The sequence below is a fragment of the Littorina saxatilis genome, linkage group LG9 (assembly GCF_037325665.1).
Source record: "Littorina saxatilis isolate snail1 linkage group LG9, US_GU_Lsax_2.0, whole genome shotgun sequence".
Taxonomy (NCBI): Eukaryota; Metazoa; Mollusca; class Gastropoda; order Littorinimorpha; family Littorinidae; genus Littorina; species Littorina saxatilis.
The window spans coordinates 59587037-59606636 of record NC_090253.1 but is presented as its reverse complement, the minus strand read 5'-3'; the positions used below and the strand labels follow the sequence as shown (position 1 = coordinate 59606636).

General features: G+C 42.7%; 1 protein-coding gene across 4 annotated transcripts; it reads left to right on the top strand.

Moving 5' to 3' along the window:
- Window positions 1-13: 13 nt before the first annotated feature.
- On the top strand, window positions 14-19134 carry LOC138976644 (sulfotransferase 1E1-like). 4 transcript variants are annotated; one of them, XM_070349516.1, is made up of 8 exons: window positions 42-129; window positions 10170-10466; window positions 11669-12078; window positions 12458-12614; window positions 12996-13165; window positions 13928-14031; window positions 15387-15564; window positions 17226-19134. In XM_070349516.1, the coding sequence occupies exons 3-8, from the start codon at window positions 11724-11726 to the stop codon at window positions 17342-17344; spliced, it is 1083 nt and encodes a 360-aa protein (XP_070205617.1). In that variant the 5' UTR covers window positions 42-129; window positions 10170-10466; window positions 11669-11723; the 3' UTR covers window positions 17345-19134. The 4 variants fall into 4 exon arrangements, with proteins under 4 accessions (XP_070205618.1, XP_070205617.1, XP_070205616.1 ...); XM_070349515.1 differs by lacking the exon at window positions 10170-10466 and adding an exon at window positions 11165-11275 and having other exon boundaries at window positions 46-129; XM_070349518.1 differs by lacking the exon at window positions 10170-10466 and adding an exon at window positions 11165-11219 and having other exon boundaries at window positions 47-129.
- Window positions 19135-19600: the final 466 nt, after the last annotated feature.

Genomic DNA, 19600 nt, shown 5'->3' with positions numbered 1-19600 from the left:
CCAGTGAGAGTAGCTTCCCCTCTCCCATTCATCTTGTCAAATCGCCTCCGTGTCAACTTTGCCGTGCTTCCTGGGTTCACCTGTACCCAGAGACACACTAAAATCATTGTAACTCTGGAACCATTAAAGGTATCGGTTTGAAATTTTAAGTATCTCTCACACACCTAATTTGCTCTCTGTCTGCAAATTTTTAGTGTGTACATGACAAAACATTAAAATTAATTGATTATGTTAATTAACATAAACACTACCGATTGCGCGGGTTCACACAAACCCATACTTTTAAAGAGTAGTAGTGATTGTAACTATCCCTCTGCCGACGGCGCGGGTTCTGCTACACCCATAATTACCAAGGCGGCGGAACAGTCAGTGTCTGTCTGCCTGAAGTTTGTCTCCAAGACTGAGACTGTCTGTCTCTCTGTCTGTCTGTCCGTATCTCTCTGTCTGTATGTCTGTTGTCAGTTGCTCTGTCTGTCTGTCTGTCTGTCTATCTGTCTATCCGTCTATCTGTCTATCCGTCTATCTGTCTATCCGTCTATCTGACTGTCTGTCTATCTGACTGTCTGTCTCTCTCTGTCTCTCTCTCAGAGTCTCTCTATCTGTCTCTCTCTCTGTCTCTCTCTGTCTCTCTCTCTCTGTCTCTCTCTCTCTCTGTCTCTCTCTCTGTCTCTCTCTCTCTGTCTCTCTCTCTTAGTCTCTCTCTCTGTCTCTCTCTCTCTTAGTCTCTCTCTCTGTCTCTCTTTCTTAGTCTCAGTCTCAGTCTCTCGATCTCCCTCTCTTTCTTAGTCTCTCTCTCTGAGTCTTTCTTAGTCTCTCTCTCTCTTTCTTAGTCTCTCTCTCTCTTTCTTAGTCTCTCTCTCTCTTTCTTATTCTCTCTCTCTCTCTCTTCAGTCTTAGTCTCTCTCTCTCTCTCTTAGTCTCTCTCTGTCTCTCTTTCTTAGTCTCTTTCTCTCTCTCTTTCTTAGTCTCTCTCTCTCTCTTTCTTAGTCTCTCTCTCTCTCTTTCTTAGTCTCTCTCTCTTTCTTAGTCTCTCTCTCTCTTTCTTAGTCTCTCTCTGTCTCTATCTCTTAGTCTCTCTCTCTCTTTCTTAGTCTCTCTCTGTCTCTCTTTCTTAGTCTCTCTCTTTTTCTTAGTCTCTCTCTCTCTCTTTCTTAGTCTCTCTCTCTCTCTTTCTTAGTCTCTCTCTCTCTTTCTTAGTCTCTCTCTCTCTTTCTTAGTCTCTCTCTCTCTCTCTTTCTTTCTTAGTCTCTCTCTCTCTCTCTTTCTTAGTCTCCCCCTCTCTCTTTCTTAGTCTCTCTCTCTCTCTTTCTTAGTCTCTCTCTCTCTTTCTTAGTCTCTCTCTCTCTCTTTCTTAGTCTCTCTCTCTCTCTTTCTTAGTCTCTCTCTCTCTCTCTTTCTTAGTCTCTCTCTCTCTTTCTTAGTCTCTATCTCTCTCTCTTTCTTAGTCTCTCTCTCTCTCTCTTTCTTAGTCTCTCTCTCTTCTCTTTCTTAGTCTCTCTCTTTCTTAGTCTCTCTCTCTCTCTCTTTCTTAGTCTCTCTCTTTCTCTCTCTTTCTTAGTCTCTCTCTCTCTCTTTGTCTCTCTCTCTCTCTCTTTCTTAGTCTCTCTCTCTTTCTCTTTCTTAGTCTCTCTCTCTTTCTTAGTCTCTCTCTCTCTTTCTTAGTCTCTCTCTCTCTTTCTTAGTCTCTCAGTCTCTCTCGGTCTCTCTCAGTCTCTCCCTCCCCCTCTCCCTCCCCCTCCCCTCTCCCTCCCCTCTCCCTCCCCCTCAGTCTCCCTACCCTGCAAGAAGTCGGTGAAGGGAGAAACTCGATGCACCCACTGAAGTATCGCTGTGGGTTTCCCTGAACCCACCCCGTCGTAGAGAAATAAACGGTAAAAACCCTCTTTCAAATGTATGGGTTCAGACAAACCCGCATCGTCGGGCGTGTGTAGTCAAAAGCGGCATCCGGCAAAGGTTAAAAAAAAACCCGCATAGTAAGGGAATAGTGGGGCCCCCAGTTGAAACGATTGTTCAAATTTGTATACTAACATATCATTTGGTGTGCTGTTAGAAGACATCCAAAGAATGTAAATTCCAGAGGGGGGGGCAAGCAATTTTTATCCTCTGGTAAATTTGGTTGCTAGGCAACGGAGTGCCTAGTCGCGAACAATGTCAAACACACAGTTTGGGCGTTTTAACACTTATAAACTATAATATAATACTGAATAAACATAATAAATCCATATTATTGGGTTGTTGTTGTCTTTTTAATGCCTTTAAGTGCAGAAAAAAATAAATGGTTGAAAAATGAGCCAAAAATCATATCTTGGAACCTTCGGGTTAGGCTATATTTGTAGGTGCTCACAAATAGGGACAAAAGAAGGTAGATAATAAGCTTGAATTGACCAGGGAACACACCAAAGCTTTGGTGATATACAGGTGAGCCCAGGGACCTAAATAATGTGTATATCTAACACGTTAATTAACAGTGTGTTTTCAGACTGAACTGAGCAGTGAAGACTCACGGCAAACGGCGTGAGTATAAACACATGGACTGGAGCCTGTGCATCTTTTGCCAGAAGGACACAACAGAAAAGCTGATAAATCCCACCGAAGAAAGCTACAGCACAGCAGAGAGACATTTAAAAGGTTTTAAAGCAGTTGGAGCGTTTCACTGAGTCATCACTGAAAATAGACAAATTCAATGATGGGTCAGGGATTGCGTCTTCGTTGGCCAAACATGGAGCTAGGTGGCACAAGAACTGCCGTGCTAACTACAACCACAGAATGTTGGACAGAGCTGAAAAGAGACAGCATGATGAAGCTGAAAAAGATGAAGTCGAGACATTAGGCCAAAAAAAAAATAGGTGTGGTTACGGTAACATAGCCAAAAAATATAGGGTAGGAAGGTAGGCAATCACTTTTTTTTTAAACTTTTTTTTCTAATGTGTACAAATTAAACCTACTTGACAGGGAAATAAGTGTGCGACTCGGGCGCTTTCGCTTTCATTGCGTTTTCTGCACTCGTTTTCTTGTGTTTTTTTAAATTTTTTTGACAAATGTAATAAAAAGTTATAGGGTCGGCCCCTAAAAATAGGGTAGGTCGGGTTACCGTAACCACACCTATTTTTTTTTAGGCCCAAGAAAGAGATCACGCAGCTGCTTTGAAGATTGACCCTCAAGTTGACAACAAGTCACGTCTCACGATGTTGGGACTGGCTCACATCGCCAGACGAGGGTTTTGCACTGATAAGATAATTCGGCCAGATTGAGCCGGTTGAAACTAGCTGAAAGGCTGCTGCAAAGCCACTGTCAGACCCAATTCACCTTAACAGAGTAGCCCTTCTCAGAAATCAGAACAAGTCTACTCAGATGACCAAGAATCTGAAGCTGAAGACAGCCAAGACCAACTGTGGTTTGTTTGCAAGATTGTATGTTGGATGTCAGGTTAGAGGAGGAGACCTTGATGAATTCTTTCAGCCCGAAAACCAGTCATTCCTTCCATCAATCTCAGATTCTGGAGAATTGCGCTACGGCAATAAAATCAATCAATCAATCAATCAATCAATATGAGGCTTATATCGCGCGTATTCCGTGGGTACAGTTCTAAGCGCAGGGATTTTTTAATTTTTTATTTTATGCAATTTATATCGCGCACATATTCAAGGCGCAGGGATTTATTTAAGCGATCTCCTGCAATGTTTTGAGAAACTCATGACCCAGTACTCACTGAACCACAAGTATCAGCTGTTCTCACTAATGGTGCTGCGCTGGTGCACATTCTGAAGCCACGCCAAGCACAAACATTCCAAGAGTACAGTGATTCTGTCTTTTTAGCATATGTCCTGATGTGCCTGTCTACTGCTGATCGCGTGGACATTGTTTGGGACTGTTACCGTGACAACAGTCTGAAGTCATCAGTGAGGAAGAAACGAGGCTCTGGCATGAGGAGAAGAGTGAAAGGAGACGTTGCTCTGCCACGCAACTGGCCAGAATTCCTACGAAACAGTCAAAACAAAGAAGAGCTGTTTCATCCTGTCTGAAAATCTGAAGCTCGTCAAGGAAGATGGAAAAGTGGTCATTGCAACACAAGGTGTGGACTTTGTTAGCCTACTTCTAGTGACATTAGTGAGGACCAAAGAGCCAGGCTGTCCCCTTGTTCACACGTAGAGGCTGACACCAGACTGGTTGTACGCTGTTCTGACCTGGCCAGAATGAATCACACTGACGTCATGATCAGGACTTCAGACACCGATGTAGTGGTGCTTGCAACAGCTCACTACCATTCCCTCCAGCTGGAAAACCTGTGGGTTGCATTTGGTGCTGGATCCCACTATCGTCTTCTGCCTATTCACGACTACGCCAGCACACTTGGCCCAGAGAAATCATCAGCATCTCTGATGTTTCATTCTCTGACTGGCTGCGACACTGTGTCATCTTTCTTTGGTGTCGGTAAGAAGAGATGCTGGGAAGTGTGGATGTCTGATCCAGAATTCACACAGCTGTTCCTCAGGATGCTAGCATCACCGGACAAGTTCCAGGATGATTTCAGCCAGATTGAGCGCTTTGTCTCGTTGATGTACGACAAGACCAGTGTTTACGACAAGGTGAACGAAGCCAGAAAACACCTGTTCACGAAGAAAGGGCGCATGCTGGAAAACACCCCACCCGGCACTCAAGCTGCTCTTCTTGAACACACGAAAAGAGCGATCCTGCAGGCACTCATCTGGAAGGAAGCTCTCATTCCGCAGCCAGAGATTCCAGATCTTGCAAGCTGGGGCTGGGAAGAAGTTGATGGAACTTATTCACCTGTTTGGACATCACTTCCAGATGCATCTAAGATCTGCTCTGAACTAGTAAAATGCAGCTGCAAGAAAGGTTGTAGAGGTCCGTGTAGCTGTGCCACAGCGGGTGTCCACTGCACTGCTCTTTGCTTCTGTGATGGCAAATGCCAGCGTGACTGAAAGAGTGAATTCATGAACCGGTTATGTGAGTAAATCGCTATGGATATATATAGAAGAAACTATGTTTACAGGTTTCTTTTTCAAACTCTGGCATTATGCATGAAAAGCATTTCTTTGTTAACAAATAGTAGAAATACAGCTTCGTGTACAGTATTTGTAAATAGGAGGGCCTCTACAACCTTGTTGAGAATTTATCTGTAGACAATTGACCGGACAGTATGTTTTACATCAGTATGTAGTGTGGTAGTGTCATCTGTCTTTGCTTTAAAATAAAGCAGAATCATGAACCCATTCCAAAAAGATAGCAACTAGCAAGAATATATTTGTCATTTGCATAATTTTAATAGTCAATGTGCAAGCTTGCGATTGTTACTAGACGGTACCGTTCTTGAAAAAAAATGGAGCAATCTGGTGCAATCTGAGCCAAGAAACTTCCCCTAATACACCTCCAAAAAGTAAATTTATGAAGACAAATTAGATTACCGATCTGGTGCAGCCTGAGCCAGCAAATTACCCAACTACCTTCCGAAACCGTCATTTAAAAGACAAAGGCCAGCTCCTAGGGGGGTCCGGGGGCATGCCCCCCCCTCCCCCCCCAAAAAAAATGTTGATAAAAATCAAGGAAAATGGAGGAATCTGGTGCAATTTGAGCCTTCAGTTTCTCTTTATTTTTAACCCCCCTGGATCCGCCCCTGCAGTGTGTTTATTGTCCTGATGTTAGAAACATGGTACATGTGTACATGCAAACATAAATGTTAATTCAAAGGTAAACTAAACTCTTAGTTACAAAGAACTGGTGTTTTGAATGTTCACCTTCTGCGAAAGTGCGTGTTGAGGGTATGCTTACTAAACAGGTCATATTTTCGTTCATAGACCATTTAGAAGTTGTCCCTCCCTGGCATTTGGATCCTGAGAGATGTCTTTTTAACTGTATAAAGTATCATGTTGGTATACCAATCCGAACAATTCAGCCCCTATTCTGCAGCTAGTCCTAGCACTAGAACTACTGTTTTGAAACAAGACGGTTTCTCATCATCATCAGCGCTGGGTAATAACTTGAGTTTGTTTTCCACGTTAAAGTTTGTGTCAAAATCTCATGCAACATATGGAACTTGTTACGTTTGAGCTGTTATGACTCTTGTGTCAATTTTAACAAGGGGGGGGGGGGGGGGCTCTTTGAGAATTAGATGTTTGTGCGCTAATTGTTGTTTCATGTCACGTTTCATGATTGTATTCACTGCAACTATACTTGTATTTACATGCATTGTCTTGCCTTGCAAACTGAAACACACACACACACACACACACACACACACACACACACACACACACACACACACACACACACACACACACATGGCATTGACACATACACTGACACACATGCACACACACTGAGTTTCTAGCCGCCAGTTGTGTTCAGCTTAATTTATTGTCACTCACCCACCATATTCACATGCCCGGCTTAGACCCCTGTGACTAGTTTGTATTCCCTTCCGTCAAGAGGCAGTTGAAAGGCATTGACTCTCAAAGACCAAATCAATGTTGATAACTACGCGGTGACCGTGCCGCGGCGACTCATGCCGGTCAATTCGCACCTTATCTCTGCAATGGCAAAATGCACAACGAAAAGTCACAACACACAAAAGAAATATGCCAAACACTTACGGAACTCGGCAGCTCTGTACATTTTTGGTTTGATTTTGAACGGTTATGTGTCAACGTTTATTTAACGTTATTGTAACGTTTCAATGCAAACCGTTTTATATTTGTTTTCAGGCAAACGTTAAATTAACGTTCAAATATGGTTTGATATTGAACGGTTATGTGTCAACGTTTATTTAACGTTAAATTAACGTTTCAATGCAAACCGTTTTATAATTGTTTTCAACGTTTTAAATTAACGTTTAAAAAAGGTTTGCCATAAAAACGGTTTGCTTGCTAACATTAATTTAACGTTTGCCTTAAAACGTTTTTTTTTTGCTAACGTTAATTTAACGTTAATTTAACGTTTAATGCTAACCGTTAACCAAAATCTAACCATACAAACGTTGAATTAACGTTAAATTAACGTTAGCATGCTATCAGGGGACGTCACAGACAAGTATGACGCGTGCTATCTCGAACTACTCTGTCAGACCCTGCATTGCATTCTAAAAATTGGGATCCCGTCTGTTATTGTGCTTACTTTTGCTCATCCAAAATAATGACAAAAACGATGTTTGGTGGCTTGTTGTCCGACCAGCATTTTTTGTTGGTACTCGGGGAGCCATATCGCCTTCGGTTTTCACTGATATTTAAAAGATGAAATTGAAGACGATATGCCCTTCAAGGACCAACGAAAAAGCTGGTCTGTCAACAAGCCACCAAACATCTTAATATTTTTTAAAAATAGGGCTTGCTGTGATCATCGTTATTGTCGAGGACTTACAGTACGTGTAAAATTGGCTATTGACTAGTTCGTGGAAAGCGTCCTGAGGCTGATACTATGAAATGTAAAGCTAGAGAGAGAGAAAGAGAGACAGAGAGACAAAGACAGACAGACAGACAGACAGACAGAGAGAGAGACAGATACAGATAGAAATAGAGACAGAGACTGAGAGAGACAGAGACTGAGTGAGATAGAGACAGAGACAGATAGATAGCAGGGAGAAAAAGAGACTGATAGAGTGCAAGAGTGCGCGATTGCGTTTATGTGCGTCTCTCTGTCCCTCAGACTCTGTTTCTGCCCCCCCCCTCTCTGTCTCTGTCTGAATAAGAATAAGAATAAGAATAAGAATACTTTATTATCTCATAGAGAAATTCAGGGGTGGTACATAACAATAATACAAACAAGACATTGATTTTACATAAAACATATAGGCTAGCACTATATAACATGGACATCTTTAAAGCACTGCGCTTACATATTCTCGCACACCTACGCGAATGTCTGTCTGTCTGTCTCTCTCAATAAATATATATATAGTATATCTCCCTCTTCCCCCCCCCCCATCTTTCTCTCTCTCTCTGTCTCCCTGTCTCTCTGTCTCTGTCTGTCTCTCTACAATCTGGCGAGCAGTGAATGAAATTCTTGATAAATCTAGGAAGGGATCAACCAATTCTCATTCACAAATATCTCCAAATGATTTTAATAAACACTTCATTTCGCTAGCAGACAACCTAAAATCTTGTCTCAATCAGAATGATGATACGAATGATTGTTTTGAAAAATTCAAAACATTCTGTGGACAAAAGTTGACTCAAACTGACACGTTTTCTATTCCTCCAATCTCAGTGCACGAGGTAGGAAAACTTGTAGAACAAATGGCGAATAAGAAGTCAATAGGTCCAGACAAGATTCCAGTCAAGTTGCTAAAACTTGCTTTACCTTACATTGTCGATTCCCTAACTTATGTTTATAACCTAAGCATACAACAAAACGTGTTCCCTTCTATTTTAAAGTGTGCAAAGGTATTACCACTTCCAAAAAATAAGGATCTTACAGACCCAAACAACTTTAGACCTATTTCCCTCTTACCTGTTCTATCTAAACCCTTAGAAAAGCACATACAAAAACACCTACAGGCATATATGGAACAAATGAATCTGTTTAATCCTTTTCAGTCTGGATTCCGCTCTAAGCATTCCTGCCACACCGCCTTAAGCTCTTTATGTGAGACTTGGCTGTCAGCAATAAACAAAGCAGAAATAACGGGAGCATTGTTTTTGGACTTTAAGAAAGCCTTTGACCTGGTAGATCACTCACTTCTACTAAAGAAATTAAAGTGCTATTTAAAAGACGACTCCGCCTGTGCCTTTTTTGAATCGTATCTTTCAAAACGGAAACAGTATGTATCCATTAACCGTAAAACTTCGTCAAACGAGTTTGTCAGAAGTGGTGTCCCTCAAGGGTCTGTATTAAGACCTATCTTGTTTTGTATTTATATAAATGATTTACCCCTTCATGTGTCCGATGAAAAAGTTAGATGTGAGTTCTTCGCGGATGACTCTTCTGTTCACACCAGTCAAAAATCTTTGGAATCCGTCAACTCTTCTCTTTAAACAAGTGTGGATGAAATCACTGAGTGGTGCGTTTCTAATGCAATGATCATTCATCCGATTAAAACAAAGAGTATGGTGATAACCACGAGACAAAAACACCAATGAAGTCCTTTACAATTACAACTGTCAGTTGGTTCAACTCAAGTGCAGCAAGTTAGGGAACATAGTTTATTCGGTGTTACCATTGATCAAGAGTTGAAATGGCAAACTCATTTGAGTAATATTTGCAAACTAGTATCAAAAAATTTGTACCTGTTATTAAGGCATTACGCAGATTCTGCAGCACTCAAAATGTTCTATTACGCCCACATAATGCCTCATATAAACTTCGCATCGACACTTTGGGATAACTGCAGTGATGTTCATTTAAAAAGACTCAATTCCCTGCATCGCCGAGCTGCACAACTTATTCTGCATGATTTGAATAGGTCCACGGATGATAAACTAAAGCTCCTGAAATTCCTCCCCTTGAAAGATCAGTTGACGTTAAACAATCAATCAATATCAATATGAAGCTTATATAGGCTGTGTTCATGTATACAATTCTAAATGACGACTGTCCTAAATATTTGCAATCACATTTCAAACATGCCACAAAAAGATATGGGTCCCAAAAAATCATCCCTCCTATACCTCGCATAGACCTGTTTCTCTGGAACTCCTTCCCCCAACAGATAAGAAATGCAACTTCAGTGAAAATGTTTAAGAGACAGTCACGTTCACACATCATTTGTGAATGAAATGTCTTGTTCGATTGTTATTTTGTTAAACATTTTGTACTAGTGTTAAAGGATGTGTAGCTGATCGGAGCAACTTTATTCCCAAATGAAAGGTATAACTATGTCAATGTAATTTTGTAATTTTTGAGTTCTCCTTATGTAATTCCTTAAATGCACATTGTGTTGCATTCCATAACATGTATTTCTGTATTTTATATGATTGAATTTATATTTTTATGTGCGTCTGTCTTTATGTGTTTTTATAAAGGACAGGTTGGAAGAATAGGCTTTGCCTAAAACCTTTATCCTTTTGTAATAAAGTTCTGAGTCTGAGTCTGAGTCTGAGTCTGAGTCTGAGTCTCTCTCTCAATGGTCAAAGTTCGCTTATTCAGTGAAGCCAACAAAAACACAGTTGATCCCTATGACGGCTTAATAAACTGTCGTGCCTTGTTCGTACTCGCAGTGAGGCTCGGACACTAACTCAACGTCAGGCCCATACCAGGCCTTTTGGGAGGCGAAAAAAAGTTAACACACGCCGTCCACAGGCCCCGGCGCTCACCCCATATCAAGTGCCTGTGGATGAGACAGCTCCCGTTACGCTTTACTTCGTAGCGCCGTGTGCCTGTGGACTTGACCTCATTCGTTCTGCATAAGAATGACCTTGACAGATCGTTGAACTTAAAACGTCCAAAAGGACCCAGTTCGTGACTCGGAAGAAGAAGAAGAAGAAGAGAGTCAGCTTCATACATGTTCATATCAGGTAATCAGTATTAAATATTTGGGCAAGTCAGCAATATTAGATTTTATCAATGAAAGTCACACGAACCATGCCGCCCAGCGACCTTCCCCTTGACCCTGCTTGTGACCTCGATGTTTTATGCCCCCGCAAGAGGTACGGTACTCTCTAAGCACCCAAAACTTCAAAGAGAGATAACTGGCGGAAACTATGACGGCTTACTAGTGCCAAAACCTAATAATTGTAATTATCAGGGAAAATGAGTAATTTTCCCTTGATAATTACCATTTTCACGTGTTAATGAAAATTACTAATTTTCACCTGTTAATTACTAATTTTTAGTTTTGGCTTACTTCCTGACGGATTGCTAGTGCCAAAACTAAAAATTAGTAATTTTCCCGTGAAAATGAGTAACAAACAGTAACTGACAGCGTTAATTAGTAATTATCACGTGATAATGGGTAACCCCAGGTTTTGGCACTAGTAAGCCGTCATACAAAACCTCAGAGAGATAACTGGCGGAAACCTTCCTGGTACACGTACGCGGAATAATCGCTAGCCACACTGAACGTGACAAGCCCACCAAGCACTATGTTTCTTCTATCACTTACTTTCAACCGTTATGCTGTTTGTAGTGAGTGTTACTAGACGATATCACTGCAGATTTGTGCGAGGGTCAGGTACTGCTTTAAAATAATTTTTTATTCACATTTATGTTTTAGAAAGCCATGGAATGAAGTAAACAACAAAGGAGCATAACAAGGTCAATTGATAAAGGTGCTCTCAGAAATAACGTGGTAAATGAAAGTAACGAACAATTGCAACCTTGCCAGGTACTAACGATGTTTGAAGTGTGTGTTCTTAGCCGATATCACCGCGGCTGAGATTCGCCGTGTGTGTGTGTGTGTGTGTGTGTGTGTGTGTGTGTGTGTTTGTGCGCGTGTGTGTGTGTCAGTGCGACGGGGGGGGGGGGGGGTGGGGGGTTGAGTGTGTGTGATGCAGTGTGTACGTGTGTGTGTGTGCGGTGTGTGTGTGTGTCATGCAGTGCGTGTGTGTGTGTCATGTAGTGCGTGAAATTATACATGTGTGTGTGTCAGTTTGTGTGTGTGTGTGTGTGTGTGTGTGTGTGTGTGTGTGTGTGTTTGTGCGTGCGTGCGTTTGCCTGCACAATTTGTCAGTTCCTATAATTTGACAATAACCGTTGTTTTGTTTGAATTCCTCCTTAGGGAAACTGATAGCGACCTCAGACAAGCCAAACGCGTGGGAGGATTGCCAACGACCATGTCCGGTCAACCACAACAGTCAATTATAGTCAAGTGCCAAGAGGAAAAACACAATCTCACACAACAACAAACAGCACAGCTAAATTCTTCAGAAAAGAACCGGAACATACGTGCAGACGAAGCCAAAGGAACAGAAAACCCTTTAGCAAGGGAAATCTCATCTGTCAGCACTGGAAACGGGGAGAGTGGTTCTGTTAAAGATCCCACGACAGTTGGCAGAAAGGTCGTGACGGTGAACGGCGACACATTCTTCGAGTTCCGTGTGAGTGTGTCCAGTGAGGAACACCTCCATAACCTGCGTCATATGGCCATGCGTCACGATGACGTCATCATTGCTGCTTATCCCAAGTCAGGTGGGTGCTTGAATTCTGTTATTGGTTGGTTGGCTAGTTTGATCTGTGGGAGGTGGTCATTTCAGGACTGATGTCATCTCAGGACTGACGTAACTAGATTGTCTGTGATGACGTGCAGGGACTCACTGGCTGTGCACAGTGGTGCACATGCTGACGTCATTTCAGGACAGACGTCACTATATTGTCTGTCTGTGATGACGAGCAGGGACTCACTGGCTGTGCGAGGTGGTCCACATTCTGACGTCATTTCAGGACAGACGTCACTAGATTGTCTGTCTGTGATGACGTGCAGGGACTCACAGACTGTGCGAGGTGGTCCACATTCTGACGTCATTTCAGGACAGACGTCACTATATTGTCTGTCTGTGATGACGTGCAGGAACTCACTGGCTGTGCGAGGTGGTCCACATGCTGACGTCAGGCAAGACGGAATACGAGACACGGTCTAAAGAACACTTCATGCTAGAGTTTACTGACGTGGAACGATTTGAGACAATGCCTTCGCCAAGACTCATCAACTCCCACATGCACCTGAGGTAAAATCCCCCCCCCCCTTCTCTCTGTTCAAGTAAAGTAGAATTTTATCCACAGTTGTATGAGGTACAAATCGCAAAAGCTTGCTTTTAATCCCCTCCGATCGTGTCGAGGACCCCTCTTCTCGAGCACCCTTTTTGTCTAATTTACTCACACAGAATTGAGTTTCAAACAGAAGAAAATTTCCAAATTGTACTGTCCAATTGAGTTCAAAATGTAACCCAACTTTGTTTAAAGTTGAACTCCGCTTAGAATAACCATAGCCTCTTGCAGACTGAATTGTTATCCGGCTTTGCCTCTACTTGTCATAAGAAATAAAGACATTGAATGTTGATGAAAATACAGAAACGAAACATGACAAGATGTTCTTTCAAACTCTGCAGACACTTGTCCAAAGAGATCGAGACGAAAGGCGTGCGCGTGCTCCACGTGCTAAGAAACCCCAAGGACATCGCAGTGTCTTATTACCATCACGCGACACAGCGCAAGGCTTACCAAGACCAAGGCTTCCTGCATTTTGCCGAGACATTTCTTGCTGGAGGAGACCTGCCTGGTAATATTCGCAAAGCCATGTTTTCTGTGTCTTAATTATGCAACTTAAATCAGTGAAGGTCCTCTAGATTCGCCCATGTGTAATGTCTATTTTCGTATTAAGGTCCCCCAAAAAATGTTGGATTAGGAAAACCTGACTGATTCTAGCTATTTGTCTTTACTGACCCGTAAAACTTGTTTTCACTACACTGAAGATAAGAATCAAAGGCAATTTTGTTTGTTTGTTTGTTTGGTTGTTTGCTTAACGCCCAGCCGACCACGAAGGGCCATATCAGGGCGGTGCTGCTTTGACATTTAACGTGCGCCACACATGACAGAAGTCGCAGCACAGGCCTCATGTCTCACCCAGTCACATTATTCTGACACCGGACCAACCAGTCCTAGCACTAACCCCATAATGCCAGACGCCAGGCGGAGCAGCCACTAGATTGCCAATTTTAAAGTCTTACGGGTGTGACCCGGCCGGGGTTCGAACCCACGACCTCCCGATCACGGAGCGGACACCTTACCACTAGGCCAACCGTGCAGGTTATCAATCAAAGGCAATGGAGCATTGTGTTCTACATACTCACGGAAAATAATTGGGGGGAAAGACAGACAAATCCCTTCCTACCGAACATGATAGAAGCATGACTTTCTACGATTGTATCGTAGATGCAAGGAGTGTATGGGTGTATGAGTGTTTTCACACCAGGACAAATACCAATGGCTTGTATGCAATATGGCGGATTAAGATCTTGTTCTTGTTCTTCTGTTTTTTCAGGGTCTTTCGAGGATTACTTTGCCTACCTACCCGAGATGGAGAAATGGCAGAAAGAGCACCCACAGGTGCCTGTCATGAACCTTTATTTTGAAGACATGAAGCGGGTCAGTGTATTCCTTACTTTACTTCTTATTACAGTAGTTCTGTGCTTTGATATAAGGATAAGGATAAGTATAAGATTTCATATACTAATAGTACTGGGAGGTTACTCTCGTGGAAATGCGGGTTGCTTTCTCATTGGGGAAAGCGAGCTGCCACACCGTACGTACGGCGCTAACCATTTTGTCCCTGCTTGCGTGTATACGTGTTTCCAAGCCCTGAGATGTTCGCCATGAACTTGGGTTCTTTATCGTGCGCATGCGTGCACACGGGGGTGTTCGGACACCGAGGAGAGACTGCGTTAACTCATAGACCAAATAGCCTGGACCGCCAACTCGTCACGTGACCCTTCGAGGTTACGACTCTCGACTTTCAGGGGCGCGTCACGTCCGGTTTGCCGAAAAGGCCAGCAATTCGAAGACAGTGAAAAGAAAGCACGCTCCAGTTATTTGTGACAATGGGAGGTGACAATGAACTGGATTTTCCAAAACTCCAAACTAAACTTAACAAAACTCATCGAAAAACCTGTTCCATATGCACTTTTGCTGAGTTTATTTTAGCATTTTCAAAACTTACCTCGGCAACTTCGTCCATGTTTACAATCGACACCGGATATGACGTCCCCCTGATTTCTGAAAGGCCATGTAAGTGTAGGTTCCTAAATGCGAGAGGCCGCTACCTCGTAATAGAGAGAAAGAGCGGAGAGAGAGCTATAGTTGGCGGTCCAGGATAAATGGTCTATGGTTAACTTGAATCTGGGAAACAAAAATCCCTTGCCGAACGTAGGTATCGAACCCACGCCGATAGCCTCGACAACTGGTTTTGAAGCCGGCGCCGCTACCGACTGAGCTATTTCCCCTGACACACGCTGTGCTCTCAGTTGTTCGAGCGCTTCTTCGTTCTTTCCTGCGTACCAGATCACCATGTCCAGTTGCTGAATAGCTTTGATTATAAAACAAATATAGATTCACACAAAAACGCACGGTCACGCTTACAAAGGTCCTGGTAGACAGACCGGGAAACTCGAGCTTAAAAGTGCGTGCGACCACACACACACACCCGACAATTCGCAGGCACACACGCACGTACGCACATGCGAACACACACACACGCACACGCACACGCACACACACACACACACAGACACACACACACACACACACACGCACGCACGCACGCACGAACACACACACACACACACACGTGTGCGCGTACTGCATACACACACCGTCGACACTCGCAAACACACATGCAGACAGAGAGGCAGGCAGGCAGGCAGGCAGACAGACAGACAGACAACCAGACAGACAGACAGACGGATGCGAAATACAATGTCATGAAACTATAATTCTGTCACCAGAATCCAGGAGACACAGTGATACAGCTGGCAACATTTCTCAGCCTGGAAGTATCGCAATCTCTGTGTGCCGACATTGCGGAGGCGTGCTCCTTCAGCAAGTTGAAGAAAGCCGATGAAAACAAGGACCATCCTCTGAAGAATGTCTTCATAGGTGACGCGCCTAAGTTCTACAGGCGAGGTGGGGTTTTGTACAAAGGAATTAGACCGATTGCTTGATTGCTTCTGAGATTGTGCATGTGACTTTTCTGTTTCGCTCTAAATGAGGCGATAGCTTTGAAGGTTGCTTTTGTCTTTTTCCCCGAATGTAGTTTTGACTCTTTTTGATTGTGGTTGTGACTTTCTGTGTGAATGTGTCTGAAACTGTCTGTGTGAATGTGGCTGAAACTGTCTGTGTGAGTATGGCTGTGACTGCCTATGGGAATGTGGCTGTGACTTTCTGTGTGGATTTGTCTGTGACTTTGTGTGTGAATGTGTCTGTGACTTTGTGTGTGAATGTGGCTGTGACTTTGTGTGTGAATGTGGCTGTGACGTTGTGTGTGAATGTGGCTGTGACTTTGTGTTTGAATGTGGCTGTGACTTTGAGTGTGAATGTGTGTGTGACTTTGTGTGTGAATGTGGCTGTGACTTTATGTGTGAATGTGGCTGTGACTTTGTGTGTGAATGTGGCTGTGACTTTGTGTTTGAATGTGGCTGTGACTTTGAGTGTGAATGTGTGTGTGACTTTGTGTGTGAATGTGGCTGTGACTTTATGTGTGAATGTGGCTGTGACTTTGTGTGTGAATGTGGCTGTGACTTTGTGTGTGAATGTGGCTGTGACTTTGTGTGTGAATGTGTCTGTGACTTTGTGTGTGAATGTGTCTGTGACTTTGTGTGTGAATGTGGCTGTGACTTTGTGTGTGAATGTGGCTGTGACTTTCTGTGTGACTGTGGCTGTGACTTTATGTGTGAATGTGGCTGTGACTTTGTGTGTGAAAGTTGCTGTCACTGTTTGCGTGATTATGGCTGTGACTTTGTGTGTGAAAGTGGCTGTCACTGTCTGTGTGAATGTGGCTGTGACTTTGTGTGTGAAAGTGGCTGTCGCTGTCTGTGTGAATATGACTTTGTCTGTGAATGTGGCTGTAACTTTGTATGTGAATGTGTCTGTAACTTTGTGTGTGAAAGTGGCTGTTACTGTCTGTGTGAATGTGGCTGTGACTTTGTGTGTGAATGTGGCTGACTTTTTGTGTGAATGTGGCTGTGACTGTATGTGTGAATGTCTGTGTGAATGTGGCTGTAACTGTCTGTGTGAATTTGGCTGTATCTGTCTGTATGAATGTGTCTGTGACTGTCTGTGTGAATGTGGCTATGACTGTCTGTGTGAATGTGGCTGTGACTTTGTGTGTGAATGTGGCTGTGACTTTGTGTGTGAATGTGGCTGTATATGTATGAATGTGTCTGTGACTTTCTGTGTAAATATGTCTGTGACTTTCTGTGTGAATGTGGCTGTGACTGTCTGTGTGAATGTGGCTGTGTCTTTTTGTGTGAATGTGGCTGTAACCTTCTCTGTGTATATGGATGTGACTTTCTGTGTGAATGTGGCTGTGACTGTCTTCGTTAATGTGGTTTTGTCTTTTTGTGTGAATGTGGCTGTAACTTTCACTGTGTATATGGATGTGACTTTCTGTGTGAATGTGGCTGTGACTGTCTTCGTTAATATGGCTGTGACCTGTGTGAATGTAGTTTGACTCGCTCTTTGGCTGTGGCTTTGACATAGTTGCCTTTCGAATGTGGCCATCTCATTGTGACTTGATTTTCTGCTAAAACAATGTTCACCCATCTCATCATTCCCTCTACTTACAGGCGAGGTGGGAGACTGGAGGAATCACTTCACGGTGGCTCTCAGCGAACGGTTCGACGCCGTTATGACAGAGAAGTTGAAAGACTGTGGCTACGTCAGTAAAATGAAGTACACACTGTAAGCAATGAGTCCGTTTACACTGGCTCAACCCTGCCAGCAATGTGATACCTTTCCGGTAAAAAGACACGCCCTGAATCCACCACCCTTTGCCTCGTCTCACTTTAAAGATATAAGAATGAAGACGCCGTTTAAAATAAGTTTCTGGTGAATTAAATAAACCTTGAGAAGTCGAAGGGACATTCGTTGTGGTCTAGTTTAGACACACATGCAATAACAAACTCGAAAATGCTCCGTATCTTTGCTAATCAATAAAATCAATGTAGGCCTGAATAAGGGAACTTTGTCGTCAGCAAGCTCTTCTGCGTTGGAGTCCCGAATATGTTGATCAACTTTTTTTCAGTGCTAGCGGTCATCCGTAAAGGCGGTCCGGTAATCTTGAACTTTAGCGTGTTAAATTCATAGCTCATAATTCAGAGGCGTTTAAGTCTCCAAATTTGTAGAACCTGCACTTGTAATCTTAACAAGTCATTTTAAATCCCTTTGAAGTTACGGAATGAACTCCGATGAACTGTACGAATGCATTTCGTTTACATGGGTCAAAGAAGAAATGATCCGTATGAGGGGAGAAGGGAGACAACTCTTTCGTGTAAATGATGTCCCATGGTTGACAACGTACGCTATTTTCGGTACATTTTCGTCGATTGAACAACCAAATTAATTAATTATGTTTAAGTTTGGAGCTCAATCCGTCAATTAATTTCACGACAAATGTTCTTTGGCTTGCTTACATGGACGTGTATCAAAAATAAGTAAAGAATGTCACTGGATTCTGAGCTATGAATTTAACACGCTAACGTTCAAGATTAGCGGCGGTCCAAAGTAAGCCCGAATTCGAATTCGTGAAGTCTTTTATCCCCAAAACTCAATGCTAAAGCTTCGTGCGGCCAGCTTCGGGAAGTATTTTTTTCGCGTAGTGGACTTCGCCCAGTTCATTTGAGGCTAACGCTTGCAGGGCAAACCCCGTGCGAATGTAGGTACTGTGGAATGTAACAAACACGTGAGAGTTTCACCCTCTCTCAGGGCCGAAAAAGGAGGGCAAAGAGACAGTGCCCGGATAAATGACAGTCTGCAAAGATGACCGGATCAGAGCGTGTAGAATTTGAATAAGAGAGCATTAATTCAAATATGGATTTTAACTTAGATGTGTTCCTGGTGTTTGATGACATCATTACAATTGCGTAGCTCTAGGGGCGGTTTAAGATCTTTCTTCTTTTTTTTGGTCGCAAGTATCCCTTTAAATGCAATACACTTGTCATTAATGGCCCCTGTAGAATGGGACGCTTTCTGGTCAGCCAAGATGGTGCACTGTCTTGCTACGCTTCTGAATAAAAAAATATATGTTGGTTTAGGGTAACGTGACCAAAAAAGATAGGGTCGGTAGGTCGGATTTTTAATTTAAATTCATTTTTTTTTTTTTTTTTTTTTTTTAAGATTTAGTCGAGTTTAGAGGAGGTCACTTCCCTTCGGTTCGCAAAATGTGCTAAAACTTCTTTTTTTTCCCCAAAATTTTTTGTTTAGGGTCGGCGGAAAAAAATAGGTCGGTCAATAGGCAAAAAAAAAAAAGAAGAACAAAAGTAGCAACCTTAAACCAACATATTCCCATCTCCCCCCTTTCCCTCGTCGCGATATAACCTTCGTGGTTGAAAACGACGTTAAACACCAAATAAAGAAAGAAAGAAAACCAACATATATTTTTGTTTGGCCTTAAGGAAATGCATAATGCATGTAACTATGCACAGCAACCAATACGATCGCTCACCTGTGAAATACAGTATGATTTTGTAACAGAAACCCGAGTTTGTGAGTTTGATGTTTTTGTTGGAGTTGTGGCGCTGATGCTTTTTTTTAATTTGAATTTTTTTAAATTTCATGCATGTGTAGACGTCCATTGCTACATTGGGAACGTTCAGTGACCGTTAAAGGCTGACATAGTCCTATTTAATTAGTTTAATTACTTCCAGGGCTTTTCCCATCGTTGCGGGGATGTATAAATTAAGCTTACTGCAAAGTTTTAGGTTTGAAGTCCTTACCAATTACGAGAAATAATTAATTCTTTATTGCATTGTTTAGCAACAGTTCTCCAGGACTTGGGCTATTTTTAGACCGTTGACGTCACTTCGTGACGTTTCGTAAACCAAAGATGGCGTTTGAGACTTTTCTGTTTACATTCGACACTATCAATACCACTTTGCAATACTGAAATAAATTTGTCTGTGTTCGAAAGCTACAGCCAATCGTATTATATCCCCTTAGGTAC